Below are 15642 nucleotides of genomic sequence, written 5' to 3'. Positions count from 1 at the left end.
GGAAAGATTCTCTGATTTTAAGGACTCATATAATTAGATTGGATTCACCCATTTAATCCAGGAAAACTTCTCCTTCTAAGGTTAGTGTGCTTCATCACATCTGCAAAGTCTCTAATACCATGTAAGTATTTATAGGTTCCAGGGATTAAGGTGTGGATATGGAGGATTGGGGGTAGGAGGGTAGGATTCTGATTACCAGGTAGGAATCAACTTTTTTTTTAAGATTTCATTTATTTATTTTTTAGAGAGGGAAAGGAGGAAGAAAGGGAGAGAAAAAGAAACATCAATGTGAGGTTGCTGGGGGCCATGGCCTGCAACCCAGGCATGTGCCCTGACTGGGAATCGAACCTGTGACGCTTTGGTTTGCAGCCCACGCTCAATCCACTGAGCTACACCAGTCAGGGTTGGAATCAACTTTTTATAGAGAGATAAAACTCTTTATAGATATATCCTTGTCATATGTAAATTAAAGTATTTTTCAAATGAGGTATAATGTTCTCAGACTAAATCATCAAAATCAAAACCTATGAGGATACTAGATATTTACTCCACAGTTGTGTGAATGTCAAACGAAAACAGTTAAAAGCTGCTCTGGAACATTAAAGCAAATGACTACTGAAGTGATAAAGTTTTGTCAATCAACAACCTTAGTTGAGTTTCTCAGATACAAAATGTAACAGTTATCTCTAAGGAAAACACTAAGCGAAATTGTTAGTGTAGGTAGCTATTAGTTAAGGAAGGGGGCAAATGGAATCAAACATTAAGCCTGATTCATTAGGGAGCTGAGTAAGGTATTAAGCCTGATTCACTAGAAAGCCACAGGAGTCACAGGATCCCCAGGAGACTAGCACATCCTCCATCCTCCTCTTAGAAGACTTAATCCCCAGAAGCAGGCCGGAAGAATTGGCTACTAGTCATTAGCAGGGATTACCAAGAAAGGAATGAAAACAGCAGGGGAAATTCCTTTGCTAGGTGCACGCTTAGTAGAAGCCAGGATGGCACCATGGGAGTAAGCACATGCACAGTGGAAATCAGATGATGCGGCAAAACTTTGGGGCAGGCCCAGTAGAAGCCAAAATGGTGACTTAAAGGGATAGAGTCTAGCCTGCAAAACTTGGGAAAAGAATCAGGTTGGAAAGGGAATGACTCAGCACAAACTTGGGAAGGGTTAGGAAAGAGACTGGTTAGTTTGAAGAAAAGGCTGCTCTCTCCCAAGCCCAAGGTAATATAACCAAAGGATAACAAAATCCCATCTCAGAAGCATGTGTGCATTCATTCACTTGTTTGCCCATTCATTTGCACACACCCTCTCTCCATAGCAGCAGTGTAGCCTGGGTGCAGCAGTCCAGAGCCAGCTGGAGAGTACCTGGGAGCAGTGACTATGCTGGACACCAGAGCCCAGGATGATGGCATTACAGTTCCCTATCCTAACCCTCCTGGTGGTCACTTACACTAACAAGCACAGGACTTCTTCCACAGTGGGACGAAGCTGACCCATCTGGTCATGAATGAGAGACACCAGGCACCTGGAGGCAGTCCTTTATTTTTTCTCCAATAAATCGTATCACTACACCTCATCTTCCTGTGCATAGGTCACCGAAATGTGCTTCTTGTGACTTGTGAAAGAACCCTTTTTTAACGGGGAACAACATCTAGTTTACAATTTATCTTCCAAAAAAAATTAGTGAATAAATTCGTGTCAAAAATTTGATAAGCTTTTTTGTTTTGGTTGCAAGACTTAAAAACATGAATTATAATTTCTGATTTAAAAAGGACCAAAATACAATGGGCAATTAGCAATTTCTTAGATCACTAACAATTTTCTCTATTAATTATTAAGTGTGACCAATAACCAAGCAAATCAGCTATACAAGTTGCTTATACATGTTTCACTCTGCTAAAGCCTCTTCAGCACAGACATAAAGCTTCAAGTTCACTTTGATACTGAGCTTGTATCACAATGGTAAGATAACTTTCCTATTCAGAACCTAACTAAAAATACATTAAGAAAATGTTAAATATATTTCAATAGTAAAAGGTTCTAGGACCAATTCCAGTGAGAAATTTTCTGGACACCAACTGGGTATCCTTAAGATTCAACTCAGTTCTGACACTATCTACCTGGAGAGAACATCAGATTCCACGGGTAAGTGTTCAGTCCTAGAAGACTGCCTCCCCATTCCCCACTTCAGGTGCCAGTCACAAGCCCTGACTGTTATCTATGCTTCTGACACACTGCCTATAAATCAGAAGTTCCCACGACCTTCTCCTTGGTATACGTTACTTATGCCACAGCAGCTCACATAACTCAGGGCAATTTTTACTTACCAGATTTAACTTTTATAACTCAGGAACAGCCAGATACAACAGATGCATAGGGCAAGGTATGGGTCAGAATGCTGATCTTCCATGCCCTCTCTAGTCATGCCCCTTTCCCCACAATCCATGTGTTCACCAATCCAGAACCTCTCCAACTCCATCCTTGGTTTTATGAAGGCTTTGTTACATAGGCATAATTAATTAAATTATTGGTCCATTGGTGATCAAACTCAATAGCCAATCCTGCTCCTTTCCCTAGTATTTCAGAAGGGTTGAGACTGCAAGTTCTAATAATCCTCTTATGGGGGGGGTTGGTTCTCCTAGCAACCAGCCCCCATTCTTAGGTCCTTTGTCACCTCATTAACATATCAAAAGATACCTTGATTATTCTTACCACTTAGAAAATTACAAGAGTTTTAGGAGCTCTGTGCCAGAAATGAGGCAAAAACCAAATATATATTTCTTACTATAAATCACAGTACCACAAATGGAAATTGATCTATAAAGGTAATCCAGCTAAAGTAAATTACTCATAATTTTATGACTGACTCATAATTGATTAGCATAAAGATAAGCTTAATGAAATTTGGCTTGTTTTGAAAGCAAAGAAATTATAAGTTCATCAAATACTTGAAAGAAACCTATTCATAAATTAATGGTCAGTATTTAGTGTCACATTCCACCTTTTCTTCTTTCCTCTATATTTCAGCCAAACTGAACTATTCATATTCCCCACACCAAAAGTGCTGCACTGATTCCTGCTTCTGGGCCTTTGCACAGACTTACCATTTCTGGAATTCCACCTCCCCATGCTTCAAAACCAGCATCGGAGCTTTCTCCTTTTGGAAGCCTTCCTTGATTGACCCCAAGGGAGATAACCACTTTCTGATTGGTGCTATTATTGTAGACAGCATAGCTCTTATCAAAGTTTATATTTTAGCTATCTTTTTTGGCCAATTTAAATCTGTAAATAAAATATGTTAAGTTCTTAAAATCTTTAATATGTATTATCCTAGCTATAGTACTTACACGATCACATAATTTCTGGGTGATCACACATCTTGGTCTGTGTGGGACAGTCCTGACTTAGACCTTTGGCAGATCAGTTAAGGCTTGTTGATTATTTTAGAGCACCTTTGTCTCTCTAAAGTATCCTCATTTGGATGACAAATTACATGACTACTCTAATCATTTCCTGAATATTACCAACAGGAAATTAAATACAATGAAAGGCCAAATATACTGACCATGGTTCCTAACACAGGATAATATCCCATTATTCAAAGCCTACCAAAAATATATATATATAACCTTTTTATTTTTGCTATTAACTGATATAGTAGATTCTGTGGTGCTTCACTCAGATTCCCATTTTCAGCTAGAAATGTCAGCTATGAGGCTCAGAGCCCTTTCCCTTCCCAAGTACTGCCCACAGCTGCAGAGAGCTGCCTTGTCTAAAGTTACACCACCCCTAGTTGTGACCCACAACTCAATGACTCACAGATGCAGGTATATAAAGACTTTCCCCTAAATTTGAGACAATGGAAAACAGTCATGCCAACTCCAGGGATCCCCATAGGGTAGCTGAGGCAAGTCACCTCCTCCCTCTGCCCAATCCTGCCTTCCTCATTTCCTCACATGTGTACTTCCCAAGAAAATACCCCAAAAACCTTCTTCAGGCTCACTTTCACTGAGAGTCAGCTCCCAGGAAACCTGATCTAAGACAAGAAACTTTCTCTTCATTCTAACATCATCTCCTAGGAAGGAACTAGGCTAGGCTCAGATTATTCTTTTTCTCCAAGTTTGAATCAATACTTCATGCCCAGACTCTTGCTTCCTACTTTATTCCTGTCATTTCTAGCATTTAACCTGTTTCTTTTTTTATATAACAAAGAGCTTTGAATAGAGTAAAAAAATTTTTTAAGCAGAAACTTCCAAGAACTATATGAGAAATTCCTGAATACTGGGAATTAAAGGACCCCATTTCTTGGGAAAGCATCAGTTGACATGATCCGTAAGATGAGTGATCGACCTGCCCACAAATATTAGAAATTATGGCTATCTCTGCCAGAAGAGAAAAGATGAGAATAGAAGACTCAGCCTTTAGGCTCTCTGTCTGGCCTGGAGGATGTAACCTTCAGGGACTTTCACTTGTTCATTGCTCTCTACGTGGAGTCTTGCCACTTTAGGATATCCTCCATTAATTTTTAGCTATTTTTTTACACAATTGCCTTATTCTCTTTGTGTGCTCTGGCTCTATCTGGTTACTCTCCCCATCTGTTTTTTAGAAAATAAAATGGTTTTTATTATTTTTATTTATTTTTCTTATTAATTAAATAAACATGTAATCATGTAGCTTTCATTTCTATAGAATCCCCCCTATTAACTTTACCTTTTAAGAGAGATTGGAACAGTAAGACACAAAAGAGAGGTCTATGAATAGAGCACATTCCTTCAACAGAGGAATCAAGATGCCTTGTTTTCCTCAATGCACACTGCATAAGTCTATCTTCAGTCCCAAAGTGCACGTTCTATGCCAGATTTAGATGACTCCAAACCCAGCTTGTCAAGAAAGACTCAGAGTAATTATTTAACAGTCAATCAATCAAGTAACTCAGAAACCTTTAAAAGAGGAATAAGACTAGACCCCAAAGCAACTCAGAAGAATAATACATAAAACAATGATTCTATCTTTTCCAAAAGAATTCAGACTTCATTACCTGCCTAATACCTAGTCCTTAAATTAGGGGGGAAAAAAAGCAAGGAAGAAAAACCCATTTGTGTCCATTTAACCACACCCCCACCATTTATTATTTCTCTCAACTTCTTCAATTGTTGAATTCTTATCTCCTATATCCCAGCTTCAATATTCATCTTCAGTCTCCTTGATTTTGATAATTCCTTTATATCCCCTTGGATTTGGATCTCATATTCTAATCTAAGTTTGGTTTATCTCTCTGATTTTGCTATATCTACTGCTACACAAATCTATATAGGATACTATTTACTTCTCTTCAGTTGGCTGAGGTCATAAAATACAGATATATACACACTGAAAAGTATGGTCTTCAACATAATCAACCACTGAAAAGCCAGCCAGCTACCACTGTATTATAATGGAAAATTTTAAGTTTTAAAAAATGTAGGGCATATAATACAATGTGCCTGATCCAATAATGGACCAAATCTAATATACTGTTCATGCCAAAACAAGAAAAGAAAGAAAGAAAAGAAAACAGATTTGGAAGGTACCTTTACATTTTTAGAATTTTAATTCTAACCTGTCTCTAGTATTCAAAGAGTTATTGCACATTGATCATCCTAACTGCTTTACCTTATCATCATGAGAAATAAGGCTGAAATTATTTCCAAAATGGATTTTCAGTAGAGAAGTAGAGGCCTTATATGGAAGAAAAGCCCCATAACATATCTTTGTTGGCTTTATTGAATCTTTATTATTCCTCAAGACAGGGAATATATTAAACTCAAGACATATAAATGAAGTAGGCCTCTGAACAACAAAAGCCATTTTGTTTGATTATCTTACTCACTCAACAAATACATAATGAGAACCAACAATGTGCTTTCCCATAAGACATCTGGATAAGAAAATATTGGGCAAGTGAGAAGTCTAGAAATGGGATTTGGCCCTGAGTGCAGTCCAGGCCTGACTCATTTACTCTAGCAGAGCCATCTCTTGCTCAACTCTCTAATATCTTCCTATAGTAAAATACTAATCTGAGGGCTAACTTCACCAATAATTCTTCATCACCTGAAAATTCTCCCCAGCAAGATATCCAAACTTAGGAAGAACATCAACATAATTTCAACCCGCCCCCCGAAAAATATCCATGTCTCCTGATTCTTAGAATCAAAGCATATTGATGGCCACCCACTTCTAATTATATTTTCACCAATTATAGAAATACCACCATTTAAAACCAACTGATTTCCCTCTACCCTTCCTTCATCAGAAAGCTTCCTTGTTCTGCCCATCCACATGGAGAATCCATTAATTATGTTATAAATTAGAGAAGATGGACTAGACCTAGCCAATTCTGGAGGCATAAGAAAATCAGCAGAAATGTATTGGAAAAATATACTTCTAACTTTTTAAAACACAAAAGTTAAACTTTGAATTAGAATTTATTGGGATGACATTGGTAAGTAAAATTACATAGGTTTAAGGTGCACAGTTCTATAACACATCACCCATATATTCACCATCCCAAGTTGAGTCACCTTCCATCACCATTTGTCCCCTCATATCCTCTTCTACCTGCCCCCCAGCCCTTTTCCCTCTGGTAATCACCATATGGTTCTCTGTGTCAATGACATTTTTTATTGTTGGTGGATGATGATTATTATTATTATTATTATTATTATTATTATTATTTGCTTAATCCCTTCATCTTTTTCACTCAGCCCAGCCACCCCCTTTGGACTACATCTTTAATAAGTAGAAATCCTGTTTTGGAATATGGCCAGATGTGGATCCAAATGCAGAGGCTGATGATAAAATTTTGTATCTGAGTATTCACAACGATTTTTAGAAGAGACCTGTACTTTGCAAAAGCACATCTTTTATAACAGGTGGTTCATCATGTAAATTTACTAAATATTTAAAACTCATTTCATTTGATGTCAGAGAAGCTGTTTCTCCATTGCATGGCATATACAAAATGCAATAATTTCGTTTACTCTTTCATTTATTCAAAAATACAATTCAGCTTTTTCTAAATATCAGGCATTTTGCCTGGGGCTGGAGATAAAACAGTAAATAAAACAGACATGTGATTTGCCAGCATAGAACTTAAAGTGAATAAGCGATATTAACTAAAAGTAGATTTGAAATGCAAGGATTGATGACACTTCCAAAGAAGAGACTAGGGAAGACTGGTACTAGTGTATGTCCTGAGTCTCCCAGAGATGTCCACATCCTAATTCCCACAATCTGTGAATAATGTTACTTTACGTTGCAAAAGGAATTTTGCTGATGTAATTAAGATTAAGGGCCTTGAGATGGGATGATTGCCTTGGATAATCTGCAAGGGCCCTATATAACTATACGAGTCCTACAAAGTAGAAACATTTCCTGGCTGCACTCAAAGAAAGAGATGTGAGGACAGAAGCAGGGTCAGAGAAATGTAATGCAGCTGGCTTTGAATGAAGGAGGAAGGCCATAAACAAGGAATGCAGGTGGTCTCTGGAAGCTGGCTGGAAAAGGCAAAGAAATGCATTCTTCCCTGTAGCCTCCAGGAAAGAATGCAGTCCCACTGACACTTTCAATTTTTAACCCCTCAAGACTTGTATCAGACTTTTGACCAACAAAGCTGTAAAATATTTATTTGCATTATTTAAGCCACTGAGGTTTTTACAGTAGCAATAGGAAATTTAATTACCATATATTACATATATATGTATATATATAAACACAAACTTAAAAGAAAAATAAAATATTAAGGCAAACATATACAATCATGAATAGTGTTTAGTTGTCTGTTTGCTCTGTTACAGACTCATCTGATCTCATCTCCTACTAATTTCTAACCAATGTGACACGACAATAAACTTACTGATCATACAGCTTCAGTGAAAAGAAATGATGGAGACTTACTGATCTATTTAAGGAAATAAAGTTATTTAGACTCAAACTGGTCATGTGAACTGAGTCTGAGAAAAACATAAACTGCATTTATTTCTCACTTCTCCGGACTCAGTAGGTTACAAAATTTGAAGCCTTGAAGCCACAGTCACATAGGAGATCTGCAGATTTGATGAGTATTACTCTTGCTTAAAGTTTTCATGATTATGTTTATTGTATCTGAATTATCATCGCGTATTTACTCTACCAATATAGCTCAGTTACAAAAGCTACTAATTAATTAGGAAGGCAAACCAAGTCCAACGAAAGAGACACAATATTCCTTCAGTTAGGAAGTTGAGGACTCATGTATGGGAGCTGTCCTAAAGCCTTTGAGCAAACTGAGAAAAGTTTGAATTCAGGTAGTTCCAGGAAAGTACATTCCCTTTTTTCATAAAAGATGATGAAACAGCTATAGAAAAGCATTATTTGTGATATAAACCTAGAGCAAATAAACCTGGAAATATGCTCTGATAATTTACCCCACAATTTTCCGTATTGGTTCTTGCTTTTAATTCCAACATTCATCAGCTCAGTCAGACTTTAGTAGTAGGCCTAAAATTATGCATTTGTATAGGAAAGTAAGCTGTTACTCTATTTCTGGGGTGCTTTTTCATAACACTGTAAACTCACACTTTTGATTATTAATAGGTTGCACTCATCAATAAAAGGTTTCCATGATATGTAAACAGATGGGCTTCTGATGACATGTACCACTGTCACGAAATTCGGTCCTCCCACCCTGACTTCTGCTCCAATGCAACAGCAGATCACCTATATCACCCACATACAATGTCTTTTATTTCCTAAAAAATAAAAAATGCTTCCCTCAGCAAGTATTTAACCTTATGTTCTAGAAGAAAGGAATACATATATGTCATTACATCACCCACAGAACAAGCCTCCTACCTCTGTATCCTTCCTTCCCCCATTCCTGTTCTCACCATTAACCCTCCCTCCATCTTTTCTCCATAGTTATCATATAAATATAATAAATAGCTTCAAATTAATTGCTTAGGGCACATTGTCATTTTAATTTAAAAAGCTGAGAAGAAGCAGGCACTAAAATTCAATTTACCTGTATCCAAATAACAATTACTGAGCATCTGCAACCTGAAATTCTCTGTGCTAAGAACCAGAAACACCATCTCCACTCTCCTAACACACCTGTGTAGTGGAGGAGGAAGTAACAGAGAAATTCTACCTGGGATGAGCTATAGGGGGAAATGGTATGAAAGAGTGGGATTGCAGAGGGTGTTTGCATGCCTTTGCCAGAAGGAGCAGAAAAGAAAACATTGAAGAAGGAGGAAGAAAGAAGAAAACAACCCCCATTAATTATAAATAGTAATGCAATCAATCAATTTAATGACCAAGAAATATTTGGATTCCTACAATTAAGTTTGTCTTAAAAAGTTAAAATTAAGATAATTATCTGACAAGCTTTAAAAAAGCCACTTACCTTTTGTCTCAATTATTTAGATGTTATAAATAAAAAGGTCTCTTACCACGTCACTCTTCTAATGCAGAACTTACCTTGTTTTAAAATGAAAATATCTAACAAGGATATTAGTAACATAAATAAGTTTCATGTAGTTGACAAATGGTCCTTCAAACAGAACATCAGATTAAATCCTCATTAAGTGAAAGACCAATAAGACATAGAAAAGTACAAATATAAAGTCAGTGTCTTACTTAGCATATTTGATACCTAGAGTAGATACTTTTCAAACATCTCCCTCTCCTATACAACAAAAAACATTTCAGTAACAATCAGTCATAATCTTTATTTTCCTGATTTGTTCTTTAACTTTAATGTGATAGACAATTTTCAAAAGAAGAATAAATTTCAAAGTTATTAATTTAATAAAATATTTCATATATGAAATTTATACTTAAAAATATTACCTCTTACAATTCAGTTTCATTATTATAATCTTTAAACTCAAAAAACTCTAAGTGATCATGTAACATAACAGAACTGAAGTAACTATTTCTAGTTCTTTGTCTTTACAATTACACTGTCATTTTATTTTGAGTCTGCTATTTCAGCATACTAAGACTATAAAGTTTATGAAAGGATAATCATAAATGTGCTAATTTGAATCATATGCACATATTATTAAAACAATATTAACCACAGCAATTGCTTAGAACTTAAACAAAAGAATTTTGTTAAAAACATTTTATCAGTGACATTTACAATTGGTGGTGCATGGTGATAATACAAAGCAGACCAACTTTCAGTTGGTTTTATTATCATTTATAAATTTTTAGAAACTGCACCTTCTTAATGATTACAACCAAGGCAGAAGGCTCCCATAACTTCACCCTTGGTATGAATAATTTTTAACACAAATAGTATTTAAGCCAAAGTGGAAGAAGGCCATAAAACCACCACTATTTTCATGTGATATATGTTTATTACATACAGGACCAGCCCCAGGAGTCTGTGACTGCGCACAGAATCCTATGCTCTAAAAGGCCCACCCTTAGCTTTAAATGTTCTGCTACCACAGTCTTGATATTCTGAAGAACTTTGCCTTTCAATATGTGTACAGAAGTGAAGTCCTGTGGGGCATGAGGCATATAACCTAGACTCACATGCAGCCCTGCTTCCCAGTGGTTTCCCAGGATAAGTCCTCAGCCACCTGTTCCCACATCAAGAGATTGCTGCCACCCTTCACTCCTGGGAGGATCCTTGGCACAAGGCAGTGTGGGTTGGGGTCATGGGTCAGAGACATGGACAACTGTGAGGATCTGAATGCTCCCACAAGAATCTTTATGCTCTAGAGAACTTAACTTTAAATAGCAAATAAAAATAACCTTCCTCATGTCAATCGAGACTGAATAAAGGAGAAAGCTGTTTCCCCCTGCTCTAGAGCAGCAGGCTTTGCATCTCCATTCTGCACTGGGCCCCACAATTCTGTAGCCATCCTTGCCTGTGTACGTGTGTGAGCCTGCATCTGTCTGTGCTTGTATCTAAAAGAATAAAATAACTGTATCTATATTTAGTAAAGTAAATTTATCTATAATTTTAGAATTTATAGATAAGATAAACTTACATGTAACTTTACTATTTTTACCTATAAAGGTGAATATAATAATTTAATAGTTCACAGATCAGGAGAGAAGGAATTCCAATACAATATTATCTTCTGAGTTTCTTTTAGCAGATACATTCCCTTAAAATGTCTTTTTTAAACTTTATTTGTACTGTTTACACTATTGCAAATTTTAACTAAGAATATATCATAAAAATGGGGTTATTCTAGCTTTAGAAGCAGGACATAGTATTACTAATAGGTTATTATTAACAAAATCTACTTTACAACTTTGATGCCTTGACATGCAAGACATTGTTGGCCATGAGCCAAAGTCATCAAATATTAAGAATATGGAGATACATCAAATGTACTGAAAAGTCCTTAAAACTCACTAATTTTAACACATATCAATTATTCACATAAATTACTTATATGGAACAATCCTAATTCTTCAGTTTCTCACCTAAAAGTATATGCTTTGAAACTAATGTTTCAAAACATACCTTCATAAGACTTGAATTATTCCATTTATAATAAGGCAGATCAACAAAATATGCTTATTATAAACCTTTAATTTTGTTGAGCTCTATTATTTGAAAAAGTCTTCATGATCAGTATATAGTTGACAATGTCTTCAAGACTTCCTTCATTTTGAAAATGGCACTAAGATTTGGGTGTAAGAGTAGGAATAAATACTCCACAGATGGATATTAATATATATGTGAAATGAATATATCATATATGAGTATTTGTCTAAATTTAACAGCATTGCTAATATTCCTAACAGATAGCTAAAACTGCCAAGAATCTATAGCATTATGTCATATTTTAAAAAGGTTAAGAGCCATCTGAACTACATTAGCTCTTTACACCACCAAAAATGTCCCTGATCCCTGCAGTATTGACCTTATCTAATACTATCTAAATTCTAATGTTGATATTCACCAACTTCAGCCTGAGAAACTTGCCCTTTTCTTAATCTTGTTATTTTTTAAATTGATGTGCAAGTCCAGTTTCCTTTCTCCCATCCCGACTCCCTTCAACCAGTATTTAGACACTGTCTCAATTGAAGCAATCCTATGTAAATAACCTTCTGGTTGAATTCCATCCCTAGAAATTTCTACCTCAGTGCTGTACTCTGTGAGCAACCTAACCACTCAAAAAGACAATCCATGTAAAATCATGTACTCATTTAAAATTTTTCTCACATTTTGTATGTAGAAGGAAACTCAGCACATACCCAGTGTATAGAAGGGAGTAAACCAGTTACTCACGTTGTTCATGTACTCTGAAAGCAGGTCCTGGAGAGCCTGGCGAATGGCATTGCATTCTGCGATAATCCGCTCCCGATGGAAATCCCTCGTGCAGGAAGAGTCAGCCAACAGAGCAGCCCCACTGATAATGGCTTCAAGACGTTGCTCTAGTGATGGTCTTATTTCCTCCTCAGTCACTGTGAGTGGATCCAGGACAATTAAATTCTAAAGGAAAAACACATTTGGATGGTTAGAACTTCAAAGCACCCATTTAAAAAAATATTATTTTCTTTTCATGTTTAGAATGTAGATGTGATAAGAAAATTACATTTTAACTGCCTCGCCTAGTCCATGCATAATTCTATGTAGCCATCATTATTCAGGTGAGTGACAAAAATTGTACAATTATGAGCATCAGTTCTAGATTCAGACAGACCTGTTTTCAAATCTTGCCTTTCCCTCTCACCAATAGTGTGAGCTAACCCAGGTGTCTTCTGTACTCAGAGCCTCACCTTCTTGATTTGTAAAGTTGGAATGTTAATGTTGCTTGCCTCATAAAACTGTTGCAAGAACAATATGAATGCTTAATATAGTGCATGGCACATTATTATTTATGATACTCCCTCTTACACAGAACTTCATTGTTGACATAATATTTTCACATATGTAATCAAATCCTGACAACACTATAAAGACATGGGCAGTAAAGATATTGTTAATCATGCACTTGAATTAATGATGAGTGAGGCTGAGACTGTTTTACCCAAGGTCACTGAACAAATAATGGCAATGTTCAGACAAGTATTCAGGTCTAATAATATCTAATTCAATATTCATTTCATTATGCCTTACTGTAAATCATACACTCTAATTAACTTTAACATATCTAAAAGAATTTTGAAATGTAATTAGTCACTGAAAATGTAAAACTTCATCTTTCTGTTGATCTATTATAACTTCTAACTATTTCCCACTATCGAAAACTGACATGGTATTTTTAAGGTTTCCATTAGATATAGGTCTCCAAGCAATAAAAGCAAGATAATCTATACTCTCTGAAGAAAAGATGAAAGGTATGAAGGTCTAATGGTTCTTTGTAAAATACCTCAAGAGATGAAGCTTGTCCAAGGTTTAAAAGGCATAATATGGCAATTAGGGAATTAGTATCAAATAAAAACTCTGTGAATAAGCATTAACATAAAATGAAATCACTGAATAACCTTCAAATGTGTATACATGTGTAAATCTATACATACACACAAACACACACACACTGATCATTGATCTGTGTGTGATCAAATCATTGATCTTCAGAGTGTGTGATCTCATCATTTAATTTTATGTATACACATACAGAGAGAAAGTCCAATGTATATTTTGTGTGTCTTAAACTGATCATTGCATTATGTTATATTATGATAAATATTTGGGGATCAAAAGAACCCAGGATAAAATTTCAAAAGTTATAACTCTGGGAATAAGCTAATAAGAGAAAATTATTACAGAAACAGAAATACTTTTAAAACAATTAGAAAAAAATAAGTACTGAGTAATGTTCACATATAATACAAAATATAAACTCTATTTTATATAGAAAAATTAAATTAATTTTACAAATGCCAAATTTAATATTTTTGTTGGTCAATGATCATCTTTTTGATGAGACAATAATCCCAACCATGGGCTTGGCCATCAGTCAAGGATTCATTTACATTTAAATTTACCTCCTTATTTCACTTGCTCCAAACACCCCATTCCAATGTTTCATAACAATAATTAAAACCTTTTTGAAAACATCCTTCCAATGTGACATCATCATTAAGAGACACTGTGGGCAACAACACTGCCCTTCGATTGCTCTAGCACTATCAGAAGATGTGATGGGAACATTTAATATGTCTCCAGCACTGTGATGATACAAAAAAAAACTAAATTTCACATCTGTTTACCTGTAAGAACTGCAAGAAAAAACTAGTGATTTGGGGATGTGATTTGACGTCAGAAAACAGCCTCTATTATAGGATTAAGTCATTCCATGTCCTGTTCTATAGGCCCATTCCTCAAATGATCCTAACCTTTGGATTTTACTTGTCTGACATTTAAGACTTCTCAGATTTTTCAGGCTCACCACTCTCAAACCATGGCATGCTCTGACATCTGATACCCATATACAGGCCTCTTGATTCCTCTTAAACTACTGTCCTCGCATTCACACTCTGTAACAGTTTTCACTAAGCTTGTCATCAAGTCATAACAGTTTTCACTAACTTTGTCATCAAATCAATAAAAAGGTAAATTTTTAAAGAACAACTTGAATATTCTATGAAATACCACTGGATATTTGAGACCTAGTGAAATAAAAGAACTTTCTCTTCTGGACTTTAGTAAACTGATGGAATAAGAATATCCATACCTCATATCCCCACAGAAACAGTGATTTTTACAATGATCCATGAATGAGAATACCTTTATGGAAGCCTGAGATTATAGCTGAGAGATTCCAACACCCCAGTGGAGCAAAAAAATAAAAGAATAGAGGCACTGACTAATATAAGAACAGTCACCCATGTCACCACCCTCCCAAGGCAGTACAGCTCAGAGACTGTGGTGGCCAGTAATTTCTCCCATGGGAGAAAGTGAGAGCAAAGTCAGCTTCATCAGCCTGGTATGATGGTGCCCAAGTGGCCCATTTCCATCTCTTGTCACCCAGAACATTGACGTGATTGGAACAGCTGAATAACTGATGGATAGCTAAGAGCAAAGAAAAGAAATGGAAGCTCACACCAACCAGTGCATGAATCTCAACCAGCAGCAGATCCTACTAACTGTATTCAGACTCCAACAAGTGTCTCATGCACAAACCCAGTAGAACCCTTAACTACAGACCGCACAACTAGGTGATGTGCACCCCCAGCACTCCATGCACCACACCTTCCTGTAGCAAAGATCCCCTGTTCCCTTGTAGATGATGCATTCCAGCTCCCACAAACAGCACACTGTTAGACTGGCAGAGAGTATTCAATATTAAACACTTCAGGGCATTGCCCTAGGGAAAATAAATAGGAGGGCCTCAACACCCAGCTTGAGTTTGTGGCATCAAGAGAAGGTCTAAGACTTACCGCTTAGGGGAAACAGGAGGAATAATAGAGATGGAAAATTCCTATTACCTCATGACACTGTAGCCATAGTAACATTGTATCAAAATAAATTACACATGTGTTTGTGTTGATGCTGGTGTAAACAAACCTACCGTGCTTCCAATCCTATAAAACTTAACATCTTTGGTGACTATACCTAATCTCAGCAAATTAGGTATAGTTGGAATGTACATCATCACAATAAAGGCCATGTATAACAAGCCACTATGAACATCATACTCAAT

At 36.2% G+C, this 15642-nt stretch overlaps 1 protein-coding gene across 2 annotated transcripts in view; it reads right to left on the bottom strand.

The window, feature by feature from the left end:
* The window catches only part of CTNNA3 (catenin alpha 3), a 1495188-nt gene that overhangs the window by 1090857 nt on the left and 388689 nt on the right, over positions 1 to 15642 (bottom strand). For both annotated transcript variants that reach the window (XM_045841855.1, XM_045841856.1), the window contains exon 7: positions 12282 to 12485. In XM_045841855.1, the coding sequence (XP_045697811.1) occupies positions 12282 to 12485 (204 nt within the window). The remainder of the gene's footprint in view (positions 1 to 12281; positions 12486 to 15642) is intronic.

This window comes from Phyllostomus hastatus, unplaced genomic scaffold (genome assembly GCF_019186645.2).
Source record: "Phyllostomus hastatus isolate PE091 unplaced genomic scaffold, TTU_PhHast_1.1 phas_contig_38, whole genome shotgun sequence".
NCBI classification, from domain to species: domain Eukaryota; kingdom Metazoa; phylum Chordata; class Mammalia; order Chiroptera; family Phyllostomidae; genus Phyllostomus; species Phyllostomus hastatus.
The sequence above is the reverse complement of the archived record's forward strand: the minus strand, read 5'-3'. Positions and strand labels throughout refer to the sequence as shown.